This window comes from Mirounga angustirostris, unplaced genomic scaffold, assembly GCF_029215605.1.
Source record: "Mirounga angustirostris isolate CCGP_5_RB_7025 unplaced genomic scaffold, mMirAng1.0.hap1 SCAF_4, whole genome shotgun sequence".
Taxonomy (NCBI): domain Eukaryota; kingdom Metazoa; phylum Chordata; class Mammalia; order Carnivora; family Phocidae; genus Mirounga; species Mirounga angustirostris.
In genome coordinates, this window is record NW_026991712.1 from 69,436,770 (window position 1) to 69,463,571 (window position 26,802).

The 26,802-nt window shown below is 43.6% G+C and overlaps 1 protein-coding gene across 1 annotated transcript in view; it reads right to left on the minus strand.

Annotated features, from left to right (window-relative positions):
- The window catches only part of CLVS1 (clavesin 1), a 164,345-nt gene that overhangs the window by 10,296 nt on the left and 127,247 nt on the right, over nucleotides 1–26,802 (minus strand). Inside the window, exons 3-4 of the mRNA XM_045896498.3 lie at nucleotides 23,081–23,191; nucleotides 18,010–18,245 (exon numbers count right to left, since the gene is read on the minus strand). Coding sequence (XP_045752454.1) covers nucleotides 18,010–18,245; nucleotides 23,081–23,191 — 347 coding nt within the window. The remainder of the gene's footprint in view (nucleotides 1–18,009; nucleotides 18,246–23,080; nucleotides 23,192–26,802) is intronic.

Here is a 26,802-nt window from a genome sequence, read left to right on the forward strand (position 1 = left end):
GACATTCTGCTTAATTTATTTACAAAGAAGTTTATCACTCTTTACGAAGCTGTGCATTCCTGTTATAGTAACTCCCAGTTTCTCAGCTGTAAAATGAGGAGAGAACATTACCGTATTTTCCACAGGGCTATGAGAGATAAAAGATATAATAAAGTGCTTGGAGCTCTTTCAAGGAGAAATGATTTAAATCAATAGGGTTTATCATTTTACTGACACTTTCCTGAGTATGATCTGAGCATGAACAACTATCACCCTGCTTGTCTGATGACAGAGATAGCCTGTGTCTGCCCACTGAAGAAAACCAAAGACTGCCAACTTAGAACAGAGAGATGGAGCAGATTATTTACGTTACAAAAGAACTGTAGCCTTACTGAGGAATTTACTAAAGAATTCCTAAGCAGAGTCACCCTAGGACATCGGAAGTGTGAGACTATTCAAGGTCATCACTAGTGTTGTTCTGCCCAAATCCTTCCTGGGAACCAAAGGTGTCAGGTTGAGGTCTATAGACATCTTAGGACCCCATCTCTACCTGAACCAGTCAGCTGTCCCTGAAGTCATTCCAAATTCTGTGTGTGTTGGGGGGGGGGGGCGGTTCCCAAGGTTTGAGGAATGGAATGCACCGGCTACAGGTACTTCGATGGGGATTCAGGTGTTCTGAGATGGTCGCAGGAACATTAAAATCACATGTTCTTCACATGCAGATATTTCCAGAGCGGTTTTCTCCGACTCCCAATCATAACTTAAAATAGCATCACTGCAAATGGCTGCAGGTGCTTGCACCACCTGCTTCGAATGGAGTCATCTTTCATTAGAATTAGACCCGCACAAAGAGCTGCCAGTCAGTTTCAGAGCATCCCTAATTGTTCCTAATTGTTCTCCTCCCTCTGAAATTGGTGGGGCACACCCTCAAAGGAGCTCCGTTGGTAGAACTAGCATATGATGTTCTGAAGCAGGTTGAGAAATACCAAAAGCTGTCAAGAACTAAGACAATGAGGATGACTCATGCTATCTGAGTTTGAAGAGGATGGCTAGAGTTCTCGATAAAAACTACCTTTCATAAAGCTATTTTTTGAGGCAAATGACGGTATGGTAATGGGTCATTTTCGATATTACTCTAGGAGCCTGAATACCAATTTTCTTTCTGAATGTCTGTATCTTCCCCACTCACAATAGGGATTGAGGACAGCACAGGACATGACAAGTGTGATGGACGTAGTTGCTTTTCAACTGGCGGATTGGCAGGAATGGGGACAGATAGCCAAGACAGCTGCAATAGCTGGAGAAGGCACATGCCCCCCCCCCCGAAAGGTGCTTTATAAACCCTTGTGGAATGAATGAAGGAATGACACACAAATAGCAGAACAGTTGTGATAAAGGAGACAGAGCATTTGACTCAGAAAGAAGAGAACTAAATTTACAACATTTTGCCACCTACTGGCTCTGTCATCCGGGCTAAGTCATTTAACCTCTGTGTACTTCAGCCACGTTATCTATCATATGGGAGTAATCATCTATTTTTATCTATTTTTAAATCTATTTTTTTAAAGGTATCTACTTTTTAAAAAATCTGTATATTTTTTAATTATCAAAACCTAAAAGGCTCTGTTTTCAAGAAGGCTCAGGACAGGGACGCTTGGGTGACTCAGTCAGTTAAGCGTTTGCCTTTGGCTCAGGTCATGATCCCAGGGCCCTGGGATCAAGTCTTGAATCGGGCTCCTTGCTCAGCAGTGGGGAGTCTGCTTCTCCCTCTACCTGCAGCTCCCCCTGCTTGTGCTCTCTCTCTCTCTGACAAATAAAATTAAAAAAAAAAAAAAAAGAAGGCGGCTCAGGACAAGTCCAGGAACGTGTGTCTCCACTCTGGCCTGTGGGAAAATAGTATAGTCTGGGGTCTTGCCACCTTTAAGCACCTTTAGCGTGGTCCCCAGAGGAGCGGCACGGGCACCCCTTGGGAGCTGGTTAGACATGCAGATTCACAGGCTCACCCCAGACCTATGGAATCAGAAGCTGCATTTTAACAAGATCCTGATGCTTGGTATACATGTTCAGATTTGCAAAGCATTGCTCCAAAGCCCACAATGCAGAAACCTGCTTTCTTTCATCTACCTCAAGCGGAACTGTAAGGATTCGTCAGGTGTGGCTCATTCAAACCAAATTCCTGATTCTGTCCTCTAGTTTCCTCGATATCTTAAAGAGTTAAATCAGTTCATGAAGTGTCTTACTTATTCCTAGAGAATAGCTCCCAGTTAAGGAATATCTGTCTTCATATCTGAAAAATTATTTGGGGGGAGGGCAGGAAAACATTTCAGACATCAAAGGTTGGGGCACTGAGGCCACCCTGCTTTGCCATTTTACATTTTGTCGCTGTCTATGTCATACAATAAATTCTTTCACAAGGTTTGAGCACATGCTATACGTTAACTGAGGAAGGAAAAAATCTCTCGCTTCAAGGTACTCACATGAAAGAGAGGGAAGTTAATATAAAAACACCTGCCTGTCACTTCTGCAGCTGTTCATACATTCCAGAGGGCATGCCAAGACTCAGGGGTCAAGTCGGAATGAGGCCTCCCCAAGCTGGGCATCGGTCTAGGCGCCGGGCCACAGGACTGACCCAGTCAGATGACCCGTGATTGCAGAAGTGGTGGGGGCTGACACGGACAACGAAGCATAAGCACATGGGAAGTTCTGGAAACAGAGAAGTGTTGGGAAGCAAATGAATCGAGTGGTGTGATGAAGAGGGCCCGGGGAAAGGGGACATGCTGCTTAGTAAGGGTGTACCTCCAGCGACATTGTGTGTCTGTAGGGGGGACCAGCTATCCCTCCTCATTTTATGCTCTACAAGGAGCAAGAATGCAGTGTTCTCTTTCTAGGACCAATCCACAGGTATTATCTCAATTCCTCCATTTTCAACACTGCAACTCGTTATTCAACTTGGAGGATGCTTTATGACTATAGTTTGCGCTACATAATAGATTACTATGATTGAACTTGGATTATTGCTTTCCTTTGGTTCAAATGAAAGGTACTGGCTGATTTTCAAAATAACACAAAAGTCAGATTTTACAATAATGCATCCAGATCTATAGCCTGAACTGTGACTTTGGTCAAACACCAAAGACTAACCAGGTATAAACACCTGAGGTAAGTGAATATTGTGAAAATACTTCTAATTAATATTACCCCCTTGTTCATTCATTCATTCTTCATTCAAGATGTATGCACTAGACATTTATTTCTGGCCTGCTTCTGATTGAGGCCCTGGGAAACAAAACTGCAAACATGCTACATGCCCCACTGAGTATCCCCTTTGCAAAGCTAAACCCCCACCTGTGGTCTTGTTCCTGGTCCCTCTGGCAACCTCCAAGGTATCATTCCACCATTTATCCTCTTTCTTCTATGTCAAATGACAGGATGAGGGCTCAGGACAAGGGGCTCCTGAGCATTTGTGTCAGTGACTGAATGCCTTTGCCTCCTTGCAGCCCTCCCAGGCCTACACCCATCCCTCCTAATGCACGAGGCTCCTCCCAGCTTCATTTCCCTTCTTACAAATTGAGATTACATGGTCAAGCCCTTAATCTTTCTCTTGGTCATGCACTGAACTACCTAATAAAATCCAGCAAATCCCAGCCTTGGATGGGCCCAACAATGTGGCTCCTCCATGTCAGCCTTGTCGCTGGTGAGAAATGCAGCTCACACTACCCAGCAGTATGGAGGTCAGAGGTCACTGCATCCCCATTATCACCACTCCCACCTCCCCTCCCCGTCTTAAAACTGCCTTACACCTTCTATGTTTCCCTCAAAGCAAATTCAAGTCCTCCCCAATTTTCCACACACTTTAGTTCATGCAGTTCTGTGTCACCTTACCCAAACCACCTCCTGCACACCACCTTGATCTCTTTGGTAGGACTTGCCTACTTCCTGGGGAAAATAGTAGCCAACAGACCCATGCGAGCTGAGCTCCCCTAGCTTCAGGCCTCCACATTCAGTTGTCTGGTTACTGCTGAGGGATCCTCTTTAACAGCGAGAGACAGAAACCTCCTCCAGTCAGGTTCTGGGTCCTAAGCCGTCTCACCTGCTTGGTGTTACTAATTATGTTCCTATGTCTTCAAGTTCTCCCTCTTGACAGGATCTGTGCTATTAGCCTTGAAATATCCTCCCCTCCCCATTGTCAATAAAAGAGGAAGAAGAGGATGAAGAGAAGAGGAAGGCAATGATGAAGAAGAAAATAAAAATAAAACAAAAGCTATAGTAAAAACACTCATATGCTTCTCCAGATACAAATATCTCCTCTACCTTCACAGCCAACTTTACACAATAATTGCTTCTTTTTTTTAAGATTTATTTATTTGAGAGAGAGAGAGGAGCAGGGACAGAGGGAGAGAGAGAGAAGGTCTTAAGCAGACTCCACACTGAGCACGTAGCCCCATGTGGGGCTCAATCTCATGACCCTGAGATCACGACATGAGCCGAAACCAAGAGTCAGATGCTTAACTGACTGGACCACCCAGGCGGTCCCACAATAATTGTTTCTATTCTCTGTCTCCAATTCTCACCTCCCCTCTGCTTCTGAGGTTGCTGCAATCTCACCTCCACCTATGTGACTCCACTATAGCTCTTGCTAAGGCTACCAATGTGACCTTTAATTATTAGGCTCAATGGACACCTTCCAATCTTCATCTTACTTGGTATCTAGCCCAGTCAATTGAGTTGACCACTCTACCTTTCTTGAAACTCCCCTCTATCCCCGTGGCTCTGGGGCCACCATACATCTGGTTTACCTCCTACCACTTTGTATGCTCACTCTGGACTTCTCCTCCACTCCTATGGCATGCATTCCTTTCTTTATGCTTTTGAGCCCTTAATTTATGTTCATTCCAGAATCCTTTTCTGAGCTTTAGAACTATCCATGCAATGGCCTATGTGACTACTCTAACTGGATATCACATAAGTCTTCACACCAACCATGTCCAAACCTGAACCCATAAACCTTCTCCCCCAGTCAGCACCTCCTCCAGAGTTGCCCCTCTTGACAAATGGGACTGCTCTCCTTCCAGGTACATGTGCCAGGGACCTCCAGTTGTTCCTGAAACCTCTTTTATGTATTCCCCACAACCACTAGATTGTTAAGTCTTATTTTACCCATCAAATGTTTTGAGTCTGTCTTCTCTCTGCCCCCATTCCACCACCATAATCTGAGTTTCCATCATCTCTTGCCTTCACTGTCTCAGGAGCCCCAGATGATCTCCCCCACTCTTATTTTCTCCCACTTCAGCTCAATCTTCTCACAATAGACAGAGTGAGATTTTTAATAAACCCAATATATTCATATCACTTTCTTGCTTAAGATCTTTCTATGACTCTCCACTGCTCATAAGTCCAAGTCAAAACCTATGTGGCCCTGCACAGCAGGCCCTGTGTACCTCCCCAGCCATTCTTCCCCTTACTTTCTGATCTGCAACCTCTGTGATGTTTTTTAGTTAGTTTGTTCATTTTTTAAATTCTGTATTTCAGGGGTGCCTGGGTTGCTCAGTCAGTTAAGCGTTTGCCTTCAGCTTAGGTCATGATCTCAGGGTCCTGGAATTGAGCCCCACATTGGGCTCTCCACTCTGTGGTGAGTCTGCTTCTCCCTCTCCCTCTGTGATCCTCTCACTTTCACTGTCTCTCAAATAAGTAAATAAATAAATCTTCTAAAATCTTTCAAAAATAAAAACAAATCTTTTAAATCTTTTAAAAATAAAAAAAAGAAATGCTGTATTTCATTGCGTCTGAGGGGTCATCAATTATAGAACATGTCCTGATTTCAGAAATTTCTAATGTAAGAAAAAAAACATCTTATAATTGTTAGAACACTGTAGTTCCTGCATGTGGCCCTACCCCTTCCAAATGCAAGGTTTCTGCTCCCACATCACTTCTTCTTTTGCCTGGGGAACTCTTCTTCTCATCCTTCAAGTCTCAGCTTCTGTGTGAGCTCCTCAGGGAAGCCCTTTTGGACCACCACGATGGTCCCACCACAGGTTGGGACTCCCATTATGCACCCTCATGGTGCACTGGAATTTTACAGAGCACCTGTCACGGTGATAATGAAACAGGCTTTTGTATAGTAACGTGTTTAAAGTCTTTTTCCCTTAACAGATTATAGACTCAGAGCAGGAGATAATTACACTATCGTCAGCAGCTAAGACTTACCCTTGCTTCATGTAATCCTCACAGCACCATAATAAGGTACATCTATGACTACCCCCCTCCCTTAGAGATTGGGAAACAAAGCCATAGAGAGATAGCTGCTCAGGTCACCTGACTACTAATTTGAACCCCTAGAATCTGATTTTAGATTCCGGTCTCTTAACTTTTATCCTATACTATATCTACTATATCCTAGTAGGCACTTGGTAAATATTTGTTGAATGAATAAAGTCTTCAAAAAGTTAAATATTATAAATATTGTTAATAGAATTCTAGAAACTAGGGGAAATAATAAAACTAATGAGTCGGTTTTTGATAAACTCAGACACAATTTTAAATTCTAATCAAACATTGATCACAAAGACCATGTCACTGTCTTATTCTATTATGGATGGTTGGCAACAATTTCCTCATCACTCTACAAAGTACCCTACTCCTAACAGCATTTACTGTCATATGTTTCCTTCCTTCCTTCCTTCCTTCCCTCCTGTAGTTTTTGCCTTCCTTCTTTTTTATTTCCCTTCTTCTTTTTTCTCCCCCACTCTCTCCTTTTCCCCTTCCTTGCTTCCTCACAAAATACACACTGAGCATTTATGACATACTAGGGAATATATAACGCACAGGATATATATTGGTGAATGAAAGAGCACAATCTCTGCCCTCAGAGAGTATATAATGTACATAGAAGGGATATTTCATATGTAAGTAAAACCAACAAATATGTGATTATGGAATTGTGATCCCTGTTAAGAAGGAAACAGTTCAGCAGTAGAGATTAGCAGGATGGGAAGGGCAGGACGCATGGGAATAGGGAGGGTAAAGAACTCCTTTCAGGGGAGTAATTGGAGAAGCCAGGCCTGATGAAGGAGGAGTTGGCCACTGGTGAGGGGAAGAGCATCCCAGGGCAGGGGAGGCTCAGGAGCAGGATGAAGCCTGGCACACTGAATTGGGAGCAGGAAGCCAGGGTGGCCAGGCTTGCGATAAGGAAGAGCAGCCTTCATCTGAAGCAGAAGACCAAAGGGAGGTCAGGCCAAAGAGTGGCATCATTACCGTTTTTAAAGATTACACTCAAGACTAGATGGATAACAATTTAAATGAGAGGGATGGAGAAGAGGGAGAAGATTAACAAAGACCAAGAGAGGGCAGACAAAGACTGCCTGGACGGTAAGTGGGAAACCAGGGCTGTATGAAGGTGAGGTGGGGGGGGAGGGGGTTCTGTGTTGCTAATTCCTCCCTCTCCTTGGTCTTGCCTCCCATTGCCTGCATTCACTGTGCCTGGCTGTCCTCTGGGTGCAGGGCTCCAAGGGTACAGAAGGCCCAATACTGGCTCCCTGCATAAATTAAGGCAAAGAAGAGGGAAATAACCAACAGCAGTCTGACTTCTAACCAGGGATTCAAGACATCTGCCTCTAAGCCCTTACCACTAATTTTTGCTTGCCTCTCTATTAGGGAGTTGGGAATTTTCATTGTTAGCGGGAAACTTCCATTGGGAAAGAAATCAAAACCCTGAACAAAATGGAAATCCTATGAATAAGGCTGGGGAAGAAAGGAAGCTACTACTTATTGTCCTGCTCCTCTGCAGTGCTTTGCAGACTTCCCCCAATGCTGCCATTGGACCCTGACAGCGACCCCGGAGGTTAGAGCCACTTTATACTTGAGGAAGCCAAGACTTGGTGCGGTTACGTGACTTACCCAAGGTCACGTAACTAGAAAAATCAGAGGAAGAAAGTGATCAAAACCCACATCTACTCTGATAAGGGAAGATTGAGAAAAAAGGACAAATAGAGAGTCAAAGAAAAGTGCAACCACAAAAGTCACAGAGTCACAAAGCTGAAGCAAGCAGACCATAATTAGGATGCGGTGCCGCATGCGTGCCCCCCTGACGCCCATCTTGGAGAGCAGTGGAGCAACGTGAAACGGGGCTCCCCGGGGCAGATCACCACAATAACAGGAACACAACCGCCACATCTGAAGGGGGACCATGGCGGAGTTTCCAATGAGAGGCTAGAAGCTCAAAAATGCTCTTCTGTGGCCTCAACACAGAAACTCAAACACTATAGTTTGGACACCGTAAGCCCAAATGATATGTACAACAAGGTTTCCCTTAGGTTTCTAAACAGGCACTGCAATTCTGTATGCAAGCAGCACATCGGTTTTAGGAACAACACTGCAAAGAGATTTTGATCACGTGTTATGCCAAATATTTGTTTTCATCCATATGATCATCAAAGCTTATAAGCGAGATTCATTGCTGGCTATTGGACGTTGGGCACAAACAGCATCAGCTTTATTGGAATCGGGCAAAACGTTTGTTTACCAATAGCAATATGTTCACAAGAAAGAAACGTTCTTTGTTTTTCTTAACCAGACCACATCTCCCTTCCCAACTAGCCGCGTCTGACCGTGGTGCTCTGATAAACAGGAAGTCATCTCAAGAACATACATCGCGAACAACCAAACGGTTTGCACTTGGAACTACACGGTCATTTAAACCACATCTGATTGTTTCCCTTGAAATCAACCCTACTCTGTTGCTTTGCCAGGAGCTTCGAACTCTTTATCTCTTGATTTTTCATGTCATTCTTTAAAAAAGAAGAGAAAACATGGCCCTGAACACAACAGTTTATGCGGCCCCATTGATTCTCTTATTGACCAAATTCATTTTATAGATCTTCTTTCACTCAGATATTACATGGCTATATAGGGTATGCTTGCAAGGAGATGCCCCCCTTCAATTCTGCCACAGAGAAGAAAGCTGTAGAAAAGCAGGAGACCCATCTCAGCTAGACGCACGAGCAGTGAGGAGACTGTGCAGCTATTTTTCTTGGTTCCTTAAGAAATGTTACAAGTTCTGGGGAGCATCCTTGAAACACATCAGTGTCCAATAACCGACATAAGATGCTGGGCATTCTCGGCTTACCCGAGGGGTCTTCTTGGCTTCTGGGAGTGGTGACGTCTCAGACCTTAGCTGGCTAAGTAGGAGTGAGGGACACCCCAAAATTAAGAAGTTCAATCTTGTTTGAACTGGAAACAAGTCACGAGCCAACTTAGAGGGCAGTGGAGACTGTGGGTCATTCATTAAGAAATGATGCATTATGTGATTCTATTGAACATAACATCCATATGGAACATCTGTTCCTGGGCCACACAGTAAAACGGACCCTTTTTGCCCTGATTGCTTGGAAGACAAGGGTCCTCCTGTTCCACACTGCCACCCCTCATTCTTTTCCTATGGGTTGTATTTCATGATGATGTATGACTTCTGCCGGAAATGAGTAGTTATCCAGCAAATGCATACATTCACCCTATAAAAAGAGGACTGCATGCTGGAAGATCGCCAAGGTCATAGCCTATTCTATTGACAGCTGAAAACAGTTAAACTGACTTTTACCACCCAGGCAAGGGCCAAAATTTCCTTCTGGCTCAGAAATCTGAACTCAACCCAGGCATTCCCCCAGCTTCTCCCCTTCCTCCAAATCGGATGGCTCATAATGTCTCTATGACATCTTCCTCACTTCTTCTAGGAAGGGTGTTTAGGAAACATAAAGATAGAGGCATTTGGTCAAAAAGATCAGAAGTAATTCTACCACACAGGGCAGCTGGCCAAGACCCCAAAGCACTGGCCCCTCTGATTGCCCAGCATATAGTATCAACCAGGGTGGATCGTTTCTCTGAAAGTTGGGGGCCATTCTTCACCGGTGCAAGCGGAGATGTCGCTTGGTTTTCTAAGGGTTCCTCCTCTATAAATACTTGTCTGGATCTCTGACAAGTGCTGAAGTTTTAATAAATAAATAAAACAGGAGTTATTGCACATACTTAGCCAAACCTTGTCTATGATCAGGCTACACCAAAAACTAAGGCAGGCACTTCTGGCAATTTCAAGAATTGACGGTTTTGACTCTATGAATGTTATTATCACATAGCTAAAAAACAAAACCCAAAAGCCTGAAGACAAACATCTTTAGATGTAAATACATAGTGAAGGCACCTGAATCATCACTGTGTCGGGCCAACTTAGAAAGCTGGTGCAGAATTAATAACCAAACTGTTAGGATAGTGCTCATGTGCGTGAGGGGTGCAATGTTGCTACTTTTTGCACTGAAGTGCTATGCTGACAGAGGTCTTTTGATTCCCTGAAAGACAGGGGCCCGTGGCCAGCACAGAGGAGGCTCTCAGTAAATATCTCTTGGAGAGACAGGGCCACGGTGGGTGTGGCCATTGCTCCCCGCCCCGGACTCAGCAAGTTAAAACACTCTCTGTGCATCCACTCTGGCTCTGCTTTTCCTCCAAGTGGCTCCACTGGGCCCGGGTGGCTGGGTGTAGTGATAACTCCGTGCAGCTCACCTGCTGCTCAAGGGAAGTAAAATATGTTATTCTGCTTTGGTAATTTCTGAGCTGCTGCTTCTTTTTCTTCTTTTTCAATATTTTATTTGTTTATTTGAGAAAGAGAGGGCATGAGCGGGGTGGGGGGAGAGGGAGAAGCAGACTCCCCACTGACCTGGGAGCCTGACGTGGGGCTTGATCCCAGGACACCAAGATCATGACATGGGCCGAAGGCAGATGCTTAACCAACTGAACCAAACAAGTACCCCTAATTTCTGGGCTTCTGAGAAGGAGCCATGGTTCCACTAACATCAGATTTGGAGTTTCTCTTTCAGTGCTGAGATATGAATCTCTTTTGGGAAATTCATGAGCCAACAAGATCACCTTGTACCTTAGATAAAATAATACTCCCTTTCCTTGTGTGGCAGACTGAGCCCAGATCAAAACAGATAGGTACACCTGAGCCCATGGGTGGTGACCTCCAGGAAACAATGAGAATGAAAATTGTCAGCCAAGGTTCAGACCAGTTGGGTCTCCATGAACTTAAATCGGCTTCCTGATTTTCCATGTTGAATGCTGGCGTGGTGTTTACCTACCCTGGTCTCTGGGAGACAAGTGCACAGAAAGATTCCTACGATAAAATATCTTTGGCGATACAGATTTTTACCCTGCAAGGCTTCTCAGGACCTTGACTATGATAATTAGAAGAAAAGTATTTTTTTTAAATCTAAGCACTAGTAAAAAAAAAGGGAGGGGCATGTCTGTGCACCATTTACTTACACTTTTCAAGCTACAGAATATTAAATATGTATGGAACATCTACCATGTGCAAGACACTATGCTTCTAGAAGAAGCTAGCTGGATGGCTGTATAGAAAACCCCCAGACCAAAAGCCAGGAGGCTTGAGCCTTAGTCCCAGCGACTTCACATAAGCAGTAAAGGGCAAGGGGATGAGCAGGTATTTTTACATTATTGTTTATAAGCCACAAAACTTAACAGAATTTACCATCTAGGAGACTAAAATTTAAATTAAGTAGTAAGTAACTTGGTTTTTATTAAAATTAAAGATCTTAGGCTCATTCTATGAAATAATACTGATTACATTATGGCAACATGAGCTTGTCATTACTTAATAAATGCAATGTTCTCTCAAGAACTTATATATATACCACATGGGGGGCAAAAGAAGAGGTCCTTGGTAGCAGAAAGGCTGATGATGCTTAGGTAAACTTTAAGACCCTCCTCTGGTTCTAAAATTTCCTAAATCCTGATAATAAGGGGAATAATAAAATGCACGTTTATATATAATTTTAGTATTTTATATACAATTTTCATGGAGGACGTTTATCCTGCAAATAGAAGCTGCCATGGTACAGCCAGAGGAACTCACTCAAGATCAACTCAAGAGAGGATGGTGTAAGATATAAGCTATCTCTCCCTGGCTGCCCTGGCAGAGACCACCTGCCTTTTGGCTCTGGGGCGGCGGGGGGGCCTTTCTATGCCAATCCTGTGTGGTTCAGAACAGCCCCCGGCCCCACCACCAGGGCAACCACACGCCCCAGGCTCGGAAAATCAGCTTCCCCCCTGCTGGCCGAAGTGGTGGCTTCACTCGGCAGAGAGCCTGGCTTCTCAGAGCGTTCCCTCTTACTTTTACCCAGAAACGCCAGGAAAGTTTTCTATGTCTTTGAGATCATCAACTCTATGGTGGATAGATAGCAGCCCTGACGACAAAGCTTAGTAGAGACCAACAGAGTAAGGAGGTAAGGCATTCTGGGCCACCTGTGTCACCTCCCAGGCTGCAGGGGCCGGGTCACACCTGTGCTTCTTGAGGTCGGGGTCTGAGCAGCATTCTTCCAAACCACCCGATCTGCAGAGCAATATGCACTTGGACAGCTCCAGCTCTGGGGGAAGACCCCAGTTCCTTACTTGGAATCCAGGTCTTGGGATAAAATGTGCATGAGGTTTATTACCAGTAATCTTTAAAAAAAATCTATATATGTGTATATGTATATGTATCTGTATATATTTCAATATATATACATATTTATATATAGATATACACACACAATATAGAGTATATATATGTCTGAGTACATGAACACATTTATAATATATACAAATAGGTGTTTTTTAAGTAGAACTTCTCTAAAAATGACTAATCGTCCTCCAGGAGTTCAAGAGAGTGTGTTTCTCTGTGTCTGTGTATAACCTTTTAAATAATATCGATAGCCATTTAGAGATTAAGTCTAGAACCAGAAAGCAATTAATAAGCAGTAATTAATAAGCCTAATAATTGAAAGAGATATCACAAAATCTATGCACTGATGAAAAGACCATGCCCTTGCTTCATGAAGCAGAAACATCAGGCTGCTGGGTCCCGACCTCAAGCCACCCCCTCCTCCTTCTTAGGTGACAAAAAGCCCCTCTGGTTTGGGCATATCTGCCCATGTGAATCAGGGGTGCACTCCTGCCTGAGACGGCTTCATCATGTGGGACCCAGGGGTAGGAGCCTGGGTCACGGACCCCACCCATGAGCTACTGGAACACGCAATTCTGTAGTCACCTCACTCTGTGACGTCTCGTTATGTGAAAGGATCAATTGTCCATATCGTTTGAAGCAGTCCAGCTGGAGTTTTATCTTATTTGCAGCCCAAATCATCATAACCATTACGGAGCCTATTTACTGTTATTTGTTGGACAGTTTTATTAGGTTGGGCTACCTACTTTTCAAGCTGAAAACAAGTCCAGCAGTAAATTAGATAGAAGGAAACAGAGTGCTTCTGACATACCTAGTTTCAGAAACAGAAAGTGACGACTGACGGCCCGGAAGCAAGGAAATAGAGTAAATTATAAAATAAAAAACAGGAACAGGAAGGTAAAAATACAACACTCGGGGTCATTTAGCAGTGGAGTAGAGAATGCTACACACTCAAAAGCCCATAAATCATCATTTTATTAAAGAAACGATCAATATTGAAATAATCTGTTTAGAAAATTTTCCATCTAAACGAATATTTTTTAAAAAGATTTATTTATTTATTTGACAGAGAGAGAGGGAGGGCATGAGCAGGGGAGAGAGGCAGAGGGAGAGGGAGAAGCAGGCTCCCCGCTGAGCAGGGAGCCCGATGCAGGGCTCGATCCCAGGATCCTGGGATCATGATCTGAGCCAAAGGCAGACTCTTAACCGACTGAGCCATCCAGGTGCTAAACTAATAATTTTTTTTTAAGTTTTTCTGCTTAAGGGTTGAATCAAATTTATCTGGAAGAAGAAAAGAGCTTGTTAGACCCACTAATCCACTGAAAATTTTATACATCTTGGATTTTACTCTACACATGCCAGAGAGCATTGTTCTGAGCCACTTGGAACTCAGAGGCCACATTATAAATAGTGACTAGGTTCCAAAGACAGTCCACAGAAGTCCATTTGACTCTAAATGGACCTGAAGACTGGTGGGAATTATGGTGGGAGGGATTGGGACTCTGGGCAGTGTCTACCCATTGGAAGTTGGAACGGTATCCCACAGGACAGACCCAGGTCATCTGGCTCAGACCCAGGATGGTACTTCCTGAAGCCATGCTCCAGGGCACACACTGCCCTGTTAGCTGCCTGCCCATTTCTGGACAATGCACACTAAGGCTAGCTGACAGCCTGGGCTGGAGGACAGGCACCACCTCAGGTGGGAAGCTGGAAGAGATGACCTTTAAGATCTCCAATTCTGTTTTCCATTTCCCCATGTCCCTATGGGTTCTGAAGGCTCAGAGATGCTATGAATGGTGGCTGTTCTGTCCCTGTAATTTTCTCAGTCACCACAGACGTCCATCAGTGAAGCACCTGACAACAGGCACAGTCCCACAGCTGGGGTGGTCCCTCCTTGCTGCATCACTGTGGTACCAATCTCCTCATGGCCCATCCTGCTGCTGCCTAAAATCCCCAAGAAATGGGGTGCACCTGGGTGGCACACTCAGTTAAGCGGCCCACTCTTGGTTTCGGCTCAGGTCACGATCTCAGGGTCGTGAGATCGAGCCCTGCATCAGGCTCCGCGTGGAGCACAGAATCTGCTTGAGTTTCTCTCTCCCTCTGCCCCTCCCCCGCTAAAATAAATAAATAAGTAAAATCCTCAAGCAACGGCCCAAGGACGCCACCGCCAATGAAAGCAAGAATGAGCAGGATACCTTGATGGCCTTGGTAAGGTAATGAGAGGTACACAATTACTAGTTTCTCTGGCATAGTCTTGGATTTTGACTTCAATATCTTACCTTTTCCAAAACCTGCCTTTGTCCAAGAAGACTTCTCTAAGAGTCTTCCTGGTTGAGATTAGTGAATGTTTCCTTAGAACATTGCAGCAGCTTCTTACACCTCCTTTATAGTACCTCATTCATTCTGCACTATATTAGAGTTATTTGTGGGAAAATCTTATCTCCCTTAGTAGGCTGTAAGATTCTATAAGTCAGGATCCATGAAAGCCAGGAGAAATCAGCTCTGAGTAATTGGACAACTGTACCAAGGGTGGGTTTTGTAGGTAGCAGCTCATTCAACATTAATTCATTCATATGCAGCAAGCATGTATAGGGTGTCTGTTGTGTGTCTACTGTGTGTCGGACATTGAGTTTGATTCTTGAGGAGGGTGTAAAGCAAATAAATGTTATTCGAAGACTTTAGCCTCCAGAACTCACCATCTCATAACGGAGGCTATCACCTCCTCTGATCCTCAATGTCAACTCAGAGGCAGAACTTGGAGTCAGGACATGTCTAGTCACCCAAAAGAGATGTAAGTCTGTAACTGATCATCTGGAGAAAAAGTGGCAAATTCCTACTTTATGCCACTGGACTTTGGACATTCCAACAAATATGAGGGTATGATGACTTTATCTAAGTCTCTAGAGATAAGGTAGGGACAAACCACAGGAAGGGTCATTGTTCCTGCCTGTGGAGGGATTAGAGAGAGAAGACTGGCACTAGAGGTGAGGCTAGAAAGTATGAGGAAAAGCAGACAGTGTGCCATATCTTATAGAGGACAGGAATGCAGGGTGTGGAGCCAGGCTGCCCAACTCTGAATCCCAGCTTGGCCATTTACTAGCTGTGTGACCTTGAGCAGTTGCTTAACCTCTCTGTGTCTCAGTTTCCTCACTTGCGAACTAGGAATAATCATCAAACCTTTCTCATACAGTTACGGTGAGGATTTAGAGAATTAATGCGGGTATGGGCTCAGAGCAGTGTCAGTAATGTGAGTTGTTACATTATCATTACTGTGCTGGAGCCTGGGCTGAGAGCGGGTCAGAACCTGGGTGGGACGATCGTCAGGCCCTTTACTGTAGAGATACAAAGCCAGGCTCTCAACCCTGTGACCAACACTTCCCAGAGAATGTCGGCTGTTAACCTGGGGAATAAATGAATTTCCAGATTGCTCCAGTCTCAGCAGAGAGGCTTTACCAGACATGTGAACGCGATATTCCCAACTGAGCAGGAAATGTGGAGATCCTCCTCCTGGACACTCTCTTGCTTCAGGACATCAGTATAAGCCCAGTTATCCATAGGAGACTCTAACAGTGACACTATTCCTTCCCCAAATACCTCTACAGTATAGCAATCTTCATTGTTTCAGTATTAGCTACGGCCCTCATCCACCTTCTGATGGCTTTGAGTCTGCATTTCCCTGCGAATTCCATGACCCTCATAAAACCCAGAACTCATTTCTCTGCTCAACTATGTCTGGTGAGGAGAAAACAAAAATGACATAGAACGGTCCTGCCATCAGGATGATGATTAGAATTAAAGTCTGATAATATCAAGTACTTTTCAAGAGTCTGGGGAAGACATTCTCACACATGCTGGTGGGAGTATCCATCTGAACGGTCATTTTGGAGGGCCACTTGGCAGTGTGGGCTAAATTTAAAATGCACAGACTCTCTGACACAGCGACTACAAGCTCCAAGTTTACCTGAGGAACTTCCTGTGAGAACAAAGGAGGCATATCAAGGACTTACACCGAGTCTTTTCATTCGAAATAGAGAAAGACCTCAGAAATAAGCTAAATACCCATCAGGAGAGAAACGGCTAAACTGTGACATATTCATCTACTGGAATACCATGCAGCATTAAAAGCATGAGATGTGTCTAGATTCACTGGCATAGAAGGATGTACATAATAATATGTTACTGGGATAAACTGTTCCCTGCCCCCCCCAAATTCATATGTTGAAGCCCCAACCCCCAGTACCTCCGAAGGTGACTCTATTTGAAGATAGAGACTTCAAAGGAGGTAATTAGGGTAAAAGAGTCTTTAGGGTAAGTCCTAATCCAACATGACTGGTATTGTAGAAAGGGATTAGGACACAGACACACAGAGGGAAGTCTATGTGAGGACACAGGGAGAAGGCAGACATCTACAAGCCAAGGAGAGAGGTCTCATAAGATACCAACCCTGCCAACACCTTGATCTTGGACTTCTAGCCTCCAGAATTGTGAGAAAACACATTTCTGTTGTCTAAACTGCCCAGTCTGTGGTACATGGTTGCAGTAGCCCTAGCAAACTAATATACAATATTCAATATTTTCTGTGGGTGTGGATAGATGCATGTAATATATGGAAAATGGAATAGAAGAGTCCACCTTAGTCTCATAACAGTGGTTACCTTTGGGAGGAATTGAGTTTGAAATTGGGGGATTATAGCCTTAAAAATAAGGTTTTAATTTTTGCAATGAGAAAGCACTCATCTATTATTTGTACATCGATTTTAAAAATCCCTCTTTCATGGCACTCTATTAAATCCAGTATACAATACACTTCACCACCCAGATGCAACAATCTTTAGAACTTCATTCCACGTCCACGCCCACCCACACCCCTCATGCACCTGTTGGCCACACCAGAATATCCCATCCCTCTGATGCCTCCATGCCTCTATGCCTCCGTCTATCCCCTCTGCCTAGAATGCCTTCTCCTCCTTTTTAAGCCTGGGTTGCTGATTTTCATCCTTCAGAGCCTAGCTCCAGTGTCACCCGCTTTATAAACAAGTTGACAAAAGTCTTACTGGACAGATTTTCCTGGGCCACGCTTCTCTGTTCTTTTGATGTCTTATTCATATGCGTGTTCCCAGTGCCCATCAGTGTCTATAGGCAATTAAATGCTCAATAAATGGTTCTAAATGCATGGATGATAGGAATGCTTTCTGGCAGGTTGCTTTTTCAATCCAGGCCATCTCAAAGGCCCAACATTTCATTCTCTGTGTGTTAACTCAGGCTCCCTAGAGACGTGCACTGTAATTGTGACATGAGCAAGGTCCAGCCTTTAATTGTTTCCTTAATACAACAAGGACAACTCGATTTCTGGGCCAGCCAAGCCCCATTTGCTTTCAATTCTAGTGAAATCAGCTGAGAATGTATTGCATTTTATTTTATTCAAGTTCTGTGCCCATAAAGGTCTTCAATTACTTAACCCGCAATAGGCCCAAATCAAAAATGCTTATTCACCTCTGACTGGGAGGCTCTGATAATGCAGGTCTTACCTCTTCATCGGCTTGGGGGAGCATTCTCTCTCCAGATTGGAGGATGTGTGTTTCACGTGCATTGCATTGTAGGAAGTGTGAGTATAGTCATTTTCATCACTGTAGTCTGGACCAAGTAACGTCCGGGCCCAAGTTCCCATGTCATAAGGAGGAAGGGTTCCTCCAAATTCAGAGGGCAAAAATTCGGGGTGGATTAGCTGGTGAAGGCTGTTTAAGTTGTTTCCATGCAGGAAAATCTGGAAAGGAAAAAAATAATTATCAACAAAAAATCCAAAACATATGAGCAACTATTTAGCTTAATACACAATTTAGCAATGACAAATTGGATGCGCTGCTGGTGATCATGGTGTTTAAAGAGGCATTCAATTTTGTGTCTGCAGCATAATCTTCATAAAATGTTAATTTATTGCTCAGAAAAGGGGATGAATTCATAGTCCTTAAAAAATGAAGTTTATGAACAAATTGGGTCTTATTTGGCCGTGGCCCAAATTTACACATACAGTAATCTCTTAACTATCCCTGCTGTTAAAAAGGGTAGCAATGCAGACCATGCAAACCCCCAATCATGCTTCCCGTGCATCCCCACATTGTTCTGTTCCTCCTGCCCCCTCAAGGGCTTTCTGCCCTCTGTACCCTCTCCGTCCCCCCATCCTTTTCAAGCCTTTGCCAAGCGGTAGCCTCTTCCTCAGTCTGTCCCAGAGACACCTGCGCACTGTGGTTCTCCTCCCTGCTGCCCCCAATTAACTATTATTTGCTGATTTCTATTTTTTCTGATTTGTTCATTTATGTCTTGCTTGCCCACAGGAAGAGAAGAATACTCAGGAAAAGGGATGGTGTTTTCTTACTCTTTTAATATATTCCCAGATCCCAGGGTGATGTGGGCACAAGGTAAAAACTTCATCCATTAGTCAGTGGAACTGAAAACTGTGGCCTGAGAACTTATGGATATTTTTACAGCCATCTTCCATTTATGTCGGGACTGAGGGCTAACACCCAAATAAATTTGCATCATCTAAACATGTAATGAATGGTGATGGAAACTGGCCAAACAGGGGAGAAAACATCCCCAAATTTCAATTATTTTCAGACAAATCCACAAAGTGGTTAAGCCGTAAGTCAAGAATGACCATTTCCTACAGTTTAGGAATTGACTTCTGAAAGTCTATTTAAAGTCCATCTGTAGAATGATATCAGTTCTCACACTTCGGGTTGCAAGCTCAACACACATCAGTTATATCCAAGTGTGGGACCACCGATAATACACACACAGGTGTACACACACCACAGTTACCATTATGCAATGGAAATGTGACTTTTAAAATACTTAAAAATAGGGGCGCCTGAGTGGCTCAATTGGTTAAGCATCTGCCTTCGGCTCAGGTCATGGTTCCAGGGTCCTGGGATCGAGCCCCGCATCAGGCTCCCTGCTCAGCAGTAAGCCTGCTTCTCCCTCTTTGCCCCTCCCCCGCCACTCGTGCTTGCTCTTGCTCTCAAATAAATAAATAAAATCTTTAAAAAATAAAAATAAAATAAAATACTTAAATATAGTATAATATACCATAAAATTATTATCAATTACGTTATATACTATAGACTATATTATAATATACTACGTAATAGAGGCATATGCTTGCTACATTGTTCCGTTGTATTGATTTTTTTTCTTTTTTTTTTATTCTTATGTTAATCCCCATACATTACATCATTAGTTCTAGATGAAGTGTTCCATGATTCATTGTTTGTGCACAACACCCAGTGCTCCATGCAGAACGTGCCCTCTTCAATACCCACCACCAGGCTAACCCAGCCTCCCACTCCCCTCCCCTCTAGAACCCTCAGTTTGTTTTTCAGAGTCCATCGTCTCTCATGGTTCGTCCACCCCTCCGATTTCCCCCGCTTCATTCTTCCCCTCCCACTACCTTCTTCTTCTTAACATATATTACATTATTTGTTTCAGAGGTACAGATCTGAGATTCAACAGTCTTGCACAATTCACAGCGCTTACCAGAGCACATACCCTCCCCAGTGTCTATCACCCAGTCACCCCATCCCTCCCACCCCAACCCCCATTCCAACAACATTCAGTTTGTTTCCTGCGATTAAGAATTCCTCATATCAGTGAGATCATATGATACATGTCTTTCTCTGTTTGACTTATTTCACTCAACATAACGTTGTATTGATTTTAACTTATGATGTAATGGCATCATTTAAAAAGGAAAGGAACAAGAAGCTAAGTGCTAACATTCCTCAGAAGAATACTGTAGCACTTCAGAAAACTATGTAAATTTTCTGACATTGGATCTCAATTTTAATAAGAATTATTGCTTTTGAAGAAATTCATGTGTTCTGGCCTTTGCAAAACACCTCTTAGGAGGAACTATAGTGTTTGAAGCATGGACAAGCTAGAGATAAATATTAGCCCTGGTATTTAGAGCAAACATTTGTACCTACCCACCCAATACCTCCAGTTCTTTTTTTTCATTTTTTGTACTATCAATTTTATTTGTGATACTCACTTTTTCTGTTTCAAGTTTTTATTTAAATTCCAATTAGTTAACATATAGTGCAATATTGGTTTCAGGAGTAGAATTTAGGATTCATCACTTACATATAACACCCACTGCTCATCCCAACACCCATTTGGGCCCTCCTTAATCCCCATCACCCATTCGGCCCATCCCTCCAGGCACTTCCCCTCCTGCAACCCTGTTTGTTCTGTATAGTTAAGAGTCTGTTTTATGGTTTGCCTCTCTCTTTTCTTCCCCTATGTTCATTTGTTTTGTTTCTTAAATTCTACATATGAGTGAAATCATACGGTATTTGTCTTTCTCTGACTGACTTATTTAGCTTAGCATAATACCCTCTAGCTCCATCTTCGTCATTGCAAATGGCAAGATTTCATTCTTTTTCATGGTCGAATGGTACTCGAGATACTAGAGGTATACCATATCTTCTTTATCCATTCATCAGTCAATGGACATTCAGGCTCTTTCCATAATTTAGCTATTGTTAATAATGCTGCTATAAACATTAGGGTGCACGTGTCCCTTCGAATCAGTATTTTTGTAGCCTTCGGATAAATACTTAGTAGTGAAATTGCTGGGACTAGGGTAGCTCTAGTCTTAACTTTTTGAGGAAGATCCATACTGTTTTCCAGAGCGGCTGTGCCAGCTTGCATTCCCACCAACAGCCAATATCTCCAGTTCTTAAAGGATAAGCAGTGCTGTGGAAACTGGCCCTGTTTCCTGGGGCTCTGTGGGATGGAAGAACTCAGCAGATAGGAGGCTGGACTCTTCACCTGTCAGATTCTATTCTGTGCCCAGAGCTCCAGAAACTCCCTTCTATGGCACAGCAGCATGTGTAAACTGCTTTGTAGGAGGAATTACACTAGCTCCTTTCTGAGTAGAAGATGCAGCCACTGGGAAGCCTGAATCCATACTGGGAACAGTCTAGACACTTCTTTGTCCTTAGCACTGTCCTGAGCCTTCGACATTGCAAAATGCTTCCAAATGTCTCTGCCTTCTTAGGCTGGTGAGTTCTAGTTCTTAGTTCCACCCTTGCTTGGGGACAGGAGAATTACCCCTCCCATACCCTGCTGCAATGTTTCCTAAGGATCTGGAAGCATCTGAGATTTAGGAGTTAGGAACACTGTGTACGCAGACGGAGGGCCCTCATATCATCATTCCCCCCCTGCATACTCAGACTCTTCCCCAGCATGAGGTCCCCTGGGTATAGGGGCATATGCAAGGTGCTGTTAAGAATGACCGTGGTCAGGGGGCGCCTGGCTGGCTCGTCGTTAAGCCTTCGGCTCAGGTCATGATCCCGGGGTCCTGGGATCGAGCCCCACCTCAGGCTCCCTGCTCAGCAGAGAGCCTGCTTCTCCCTCCCCGACTCCCCCTGCTTGTGTCCCCTGTCTCGCTGTGTCTCTCTCTGTCAAATAAATAAATAAAATATTAAAAAAAAAAAAAAAAGAATGACCCTGGTCAGGGGTGGCCTGGGTGGCTCAGGCGGTTAAACGTCTGCCTTCGGCTTGGGTCATGATCCCGGGGTCCTGGGATTGAGTCCTGCATTGGGCTCCCTGCTCAGCGGGGAGTCTGCTTCTCCCTCCCTCTCCCTGTCGCTCCCCCTGCTTGTGCTCTGTCTCTTTCTCTGACAAATAAAATAATAAATAAACAAATATATTAGAGGAGAAAAAAAAAAAAAGAATGACCCTGGTCAGATTCCCTTGAGAGGTAGTGCACCTGAAGTAAGTGAAATCAGGAAGTTTGAAAGAAAGGAAGCTAAATGGTAAAGAGAATGAGTCACTGAGTCGCTACCACGTGATTGGCGTTACATGATCGGCTTTTCATATGCTGCCTCTTTAAATTACCCAACAGCTCCATGATCTGGGTGTTGGTCTCCCCGTCTTTCTAAATGAGGAAACTGAGATTCACAGTGAGTGGTGGAACAATGTTCAGTCTCTCGGCTAATCAGAATGCCATGACAAACCCCGGCTCTGATGGAAGGTGCTGGCCTCCCAAATGTCATCAGCTGATGCAATTAAGACTTTAAAAGCCTTCTTCCTAAGAGCATTATTATTTCCCGTGAAGAATGCTTTCCCAGCCTCAAAGGTGATGGAGCTGGCAGCGATGACCCAAGAGCCGTAGGGAAGAAAAACAAATGGTAAACGTTCTTCATCACGATAATACATTTGCAGGACAAAACGCTAGCTATTAAAATATGCCGTGAACGGAAAGCTGCTTGACCCCATAGCTCCCTCGAGCATTTACAGTAAAATGGGCATCTGGTATTTGCATGCCTTCAAAGTTTCCTTTGGTTTGTCACTGGGACTCTGAAAATAACCCAGTTCTACTAAATTATTGATTAAATCCAGGCCATTTGCAAACTCCAGCTGGGCTCAAATGCTCAGGGAGTGCAGAAAAGCAGAAAACCCACAGTGCAAAATAAGGAGAGAGGGAGAGAGAAAGAGAGTGAGGGGAGACAGAGATGGAGAGGGGAGACAGAGATGGAGAGGAGGGTCCAGCAATAGCCCCTTGGCATCCCCCCATTGGGTGTTTGTTTTCATTACCCGTTTCCTGGTCTTGTCTTTAAGGAATGGCTTGATGAGCGTGTACAGGGCGTGAATGTACCAGGGTTGGTTGACAAAATGGACTCCTCCGAAGCGGGCAGGAAAGCTGTCCTGGGGTGGAAAGAGAGAAATGCACACCAATTAGCACACATTCCAGACTAGACTGGGCCCATAGGACTGCAACCTTGGGAACAACCTATTTCTTCTCTCTGACGGAAGCACAAGCTAATGGTAAGGAAGAAAGCAAGCAAGCACACATCTTTCCTAGCTGCTACCGTTTCCTCTATCCCCCTTGCCTCTTTCCTCTCCTTTGACTCCATAACTTAAAAATCGTGCATAGTTGCCGGCTCTGTCTTCCCAAGTCACAATGGTATGACCTCTGATGTGGCACAGGAGTGTGTGTGACCCAGATAATCAGGGAGTCCAAATTCTCCCATGTGTCAGGCAGCCAAAGCTTCAGGTCCCCCAAGCCCTGAGCACACACTCCCTCTTTTCCCTCACTCTCCGCCTTCCAGCTACAATCCTCTCTGCTAGTGTTATCGCGACAGCAGCTGAACTTTCTGGGCATAGGAAGGGACTGGAAAATGATTTCAAATGATCTGAAGAGCTGGAGCCCTCTGGAATCCACCAACGTCTGACAGCATTTGCTGGCAACGTTTCCACAAAGGGCTAGATCTTTCTTTCATCCTGGGACCCAAACAGTAAGACCCAGGGAAGAGATATTTGTTGATGGATGGGCTAGCTGGTCCCCTTAACTGAGGGAATATGGGCCTCCTCTTCTGCAGGTCAATATATTTTGTACATATCAGGAAATGAGAGCATCTTTCAAATGCTTCCAATTTTAGAATCCAGATCAGGGCGCAAGCTTATCTTTTAGACAAACTGAAAAGCAGTTCTCCACGCTAATTAGATCCACAAAATAAGGGCCCTTGACCATGAAGTCCGAGCTAGTCCCACAGCCCCAGGACCTGAGTTCTTGAGGTAGGGCCCCCACAGATTGCATTGCACTCATCTTGGTTAGTGGAATTTAAAAAGGAGGAACAACTCATTCAATTTGAATTGCCAAGTGTGCTGCCAATCAATTTCATCGCAACAAACATCTTTGTAAAATGTAAGCAAGAAGAGATGAAAGCAGAAGGAGCCTAGCTGCCCGAGCTAACAGTTCAGGCAGCAGGCTGATCCCTGAGGGTGTATGAAATGCCTTGCCTCGGTCCTTTTAGTAACAAGGCAAGAGGGTTATTAACTTTTCTTCAGAGCCCTGCGAGTTTACAGGATCCCTGGGCATCTTGCACACCGAGACCTAGCTCCCAATATAAGTACCTGAACTGTGTACATAAGGGTCGACATTTTAAAAAAACTTAAAAATTATTTTTGCTTCTACCTAAACATTTTACAGAATACAAAGGAATCGCATATTTTGAAGATAAACCAGATGATTTGATTAAAAGTCTTGGTTTTGGAGGGTATATTTTATTTTATTTTATTTTAAAAAATTTAATGAAACCACCAGGCAAGGGTAGAGAGGCTTTTTATACTAATTTGTACATATGTCATAATCTCTCACTATTCCAAATCTGATTTTAAATATGTAAAAGTTTTTAATAAGGCTGTCTTTTCTCTTTTAGGTAGTTTGGGATCTAAAAATTCTTTTGTGCCTTAAAAAAAAAAAAAAAAGATCATTCCCCAAAGTTTTTCCTTAGCGTAAGTGCTAAACACTAACCTTGCTCTTTTTGGTCCCTTTGAACTATACTATAAAGGGTTATATACTATACTACAAAGGGTTTATCTATAAAACTAGGGCTTTACTATCTTTTTCTAATAGGTCCAATAAGAGGGTTTTTATTTCTATTGAGAGCCTGTTGTGTTATACATTTTTAGGTTAGTAAAGTGGAAGAAAACTCTGTAAATAATACTCTAGAGGCAGTAGGCAAAATCTCAAAGAAAATATTAGCCTTTTAAAAATGTCTAGAAACTCTTAGTCTATGGAAACTCAATCATCAAAGACATCAAAACTGTTTTCTCTTTGTGTCAGAGGAGATTGAAAGAAAAAACACAAGGCTGAGACCCAGTCAGTTCTCTCCAGGTTGGCCCTGGTTTCAAGTCTGCCAGCCTGAAGGCATGGGATTTTATTGATCTCATCCAGGTCCACCCGCAACTATGTGCAGATACACGCACGTAAAATCCTGTGCTTCAGAGGTCTGGGTTTGGGCCAGAGTAGAAACAAGATCACTTTTCTTCAGGTATCACTAAAAAATTCAAGTGAAAGGCCCTCTTGTCTGATAAAGACAACGTGGAAATGTTCTGGTATTCTCAAATGAGCCTGCCCACGTTATTAATAATAGTGTGTGTGTGTGTGTATGTGTGTGTGTGCGGTACAAGGGAAAGATGAGGGAAGGAAAAATTAGCAAACACAACCCTCTTATAAGCAATGCCTATCATTGTTGGTGGTGTTGCCTGGTCTCATTAGCAAATGACAGATACAGGGGAAGCAAACCACATATAAAGGGGAAATGTCTCCTAAGACCCCAAGGGGTTCACTACCCTCGTGGAGGTGCATTTCATAGGGCCTTGAGCAGACCCATCTCAAGATGGTAGGCCAACATTCAATGACAATGTAACACTGCCAGGGTTCTTCGTGACTAAGGGGTATGTGCTAAAACATAACCTAGGCTCAAGAACAAGGTGTTAATTTCTGTACATTTCATGATCTGTCAGTAAAAAGATAACATCACTTCAAATTATAAACATATACAAATCATAAAATTTGTCCCCCAGGTTATTGACTTATGACAAAAATAATACCCATTCTAGAAAAGTCAAAAATAGATGTAAAAAGTTTTTAAAAATCTAGAAAATAGAAAAAGGCAAGAAAGAAAAAAGAAAAATCATGTATATTCCCACTGCTAAAGACATACTCCTGCTATTTTCAATCATTCAGGACAGGCTACATTATATTATAATAATACACAAGCTCTGCTTTTTATCACTTAAAACTATAAAGATTTATTTCTTGCTCACACAGAATAGAATGTCCTTGCTAGGTTGGCAGGGAGCCATGCTTGATTTGCTCTCAGCCAGGGATGTAGCCTCGCCCATCTGGAACAGTGCTGCTTGCCATAGCTAAAGGAATCACACCTTAACTCTTAAGTTAGGCCACCAGAAAGTGACATGCTTCATCTATCATATAGACCAATCACGTGCCTGACCTCAGACAGGTCAGGAAGTGGGATCCTGCCATGTGCCTAGTCGGGGAAAGACCAAAAGTGAAGGTGGACAGCACTAAGGTTAACCAAGCTCTGTTTCCTGCTTCCCTTCCTCTCCCTTCCTTTCATTTGCTTCTTTCCTTTCCAAATGGGATCATGTTTTTAAAATTGGGCTTAATAACTATTCCTTGATGGCCTGCTTGATGCTGGTGGTATAGTATCAAATACTACAAATGTAGCATTTATGGGGTAATGGGGACACCGACAACAGCAATCGAGTAATGATTTGTTTAGTGTCTTTAATTCTTCACTAAAACATCAGTGCATACCTTGTACCTTTATAGTTCAGCACATAATTATGAAGGCAAGCACATCTCCCAAATTAGTCCTCAAGGCATTCTGACTCCACATTCAAGAGTGCTCCTTCTAAATCCCTGCTACCTGGAATACTGGCTCAACAACTGACCTACAAATCTGAGCTCCACTCACTCATGTCCAGGAGTGCCTCTTTGCTCTCTG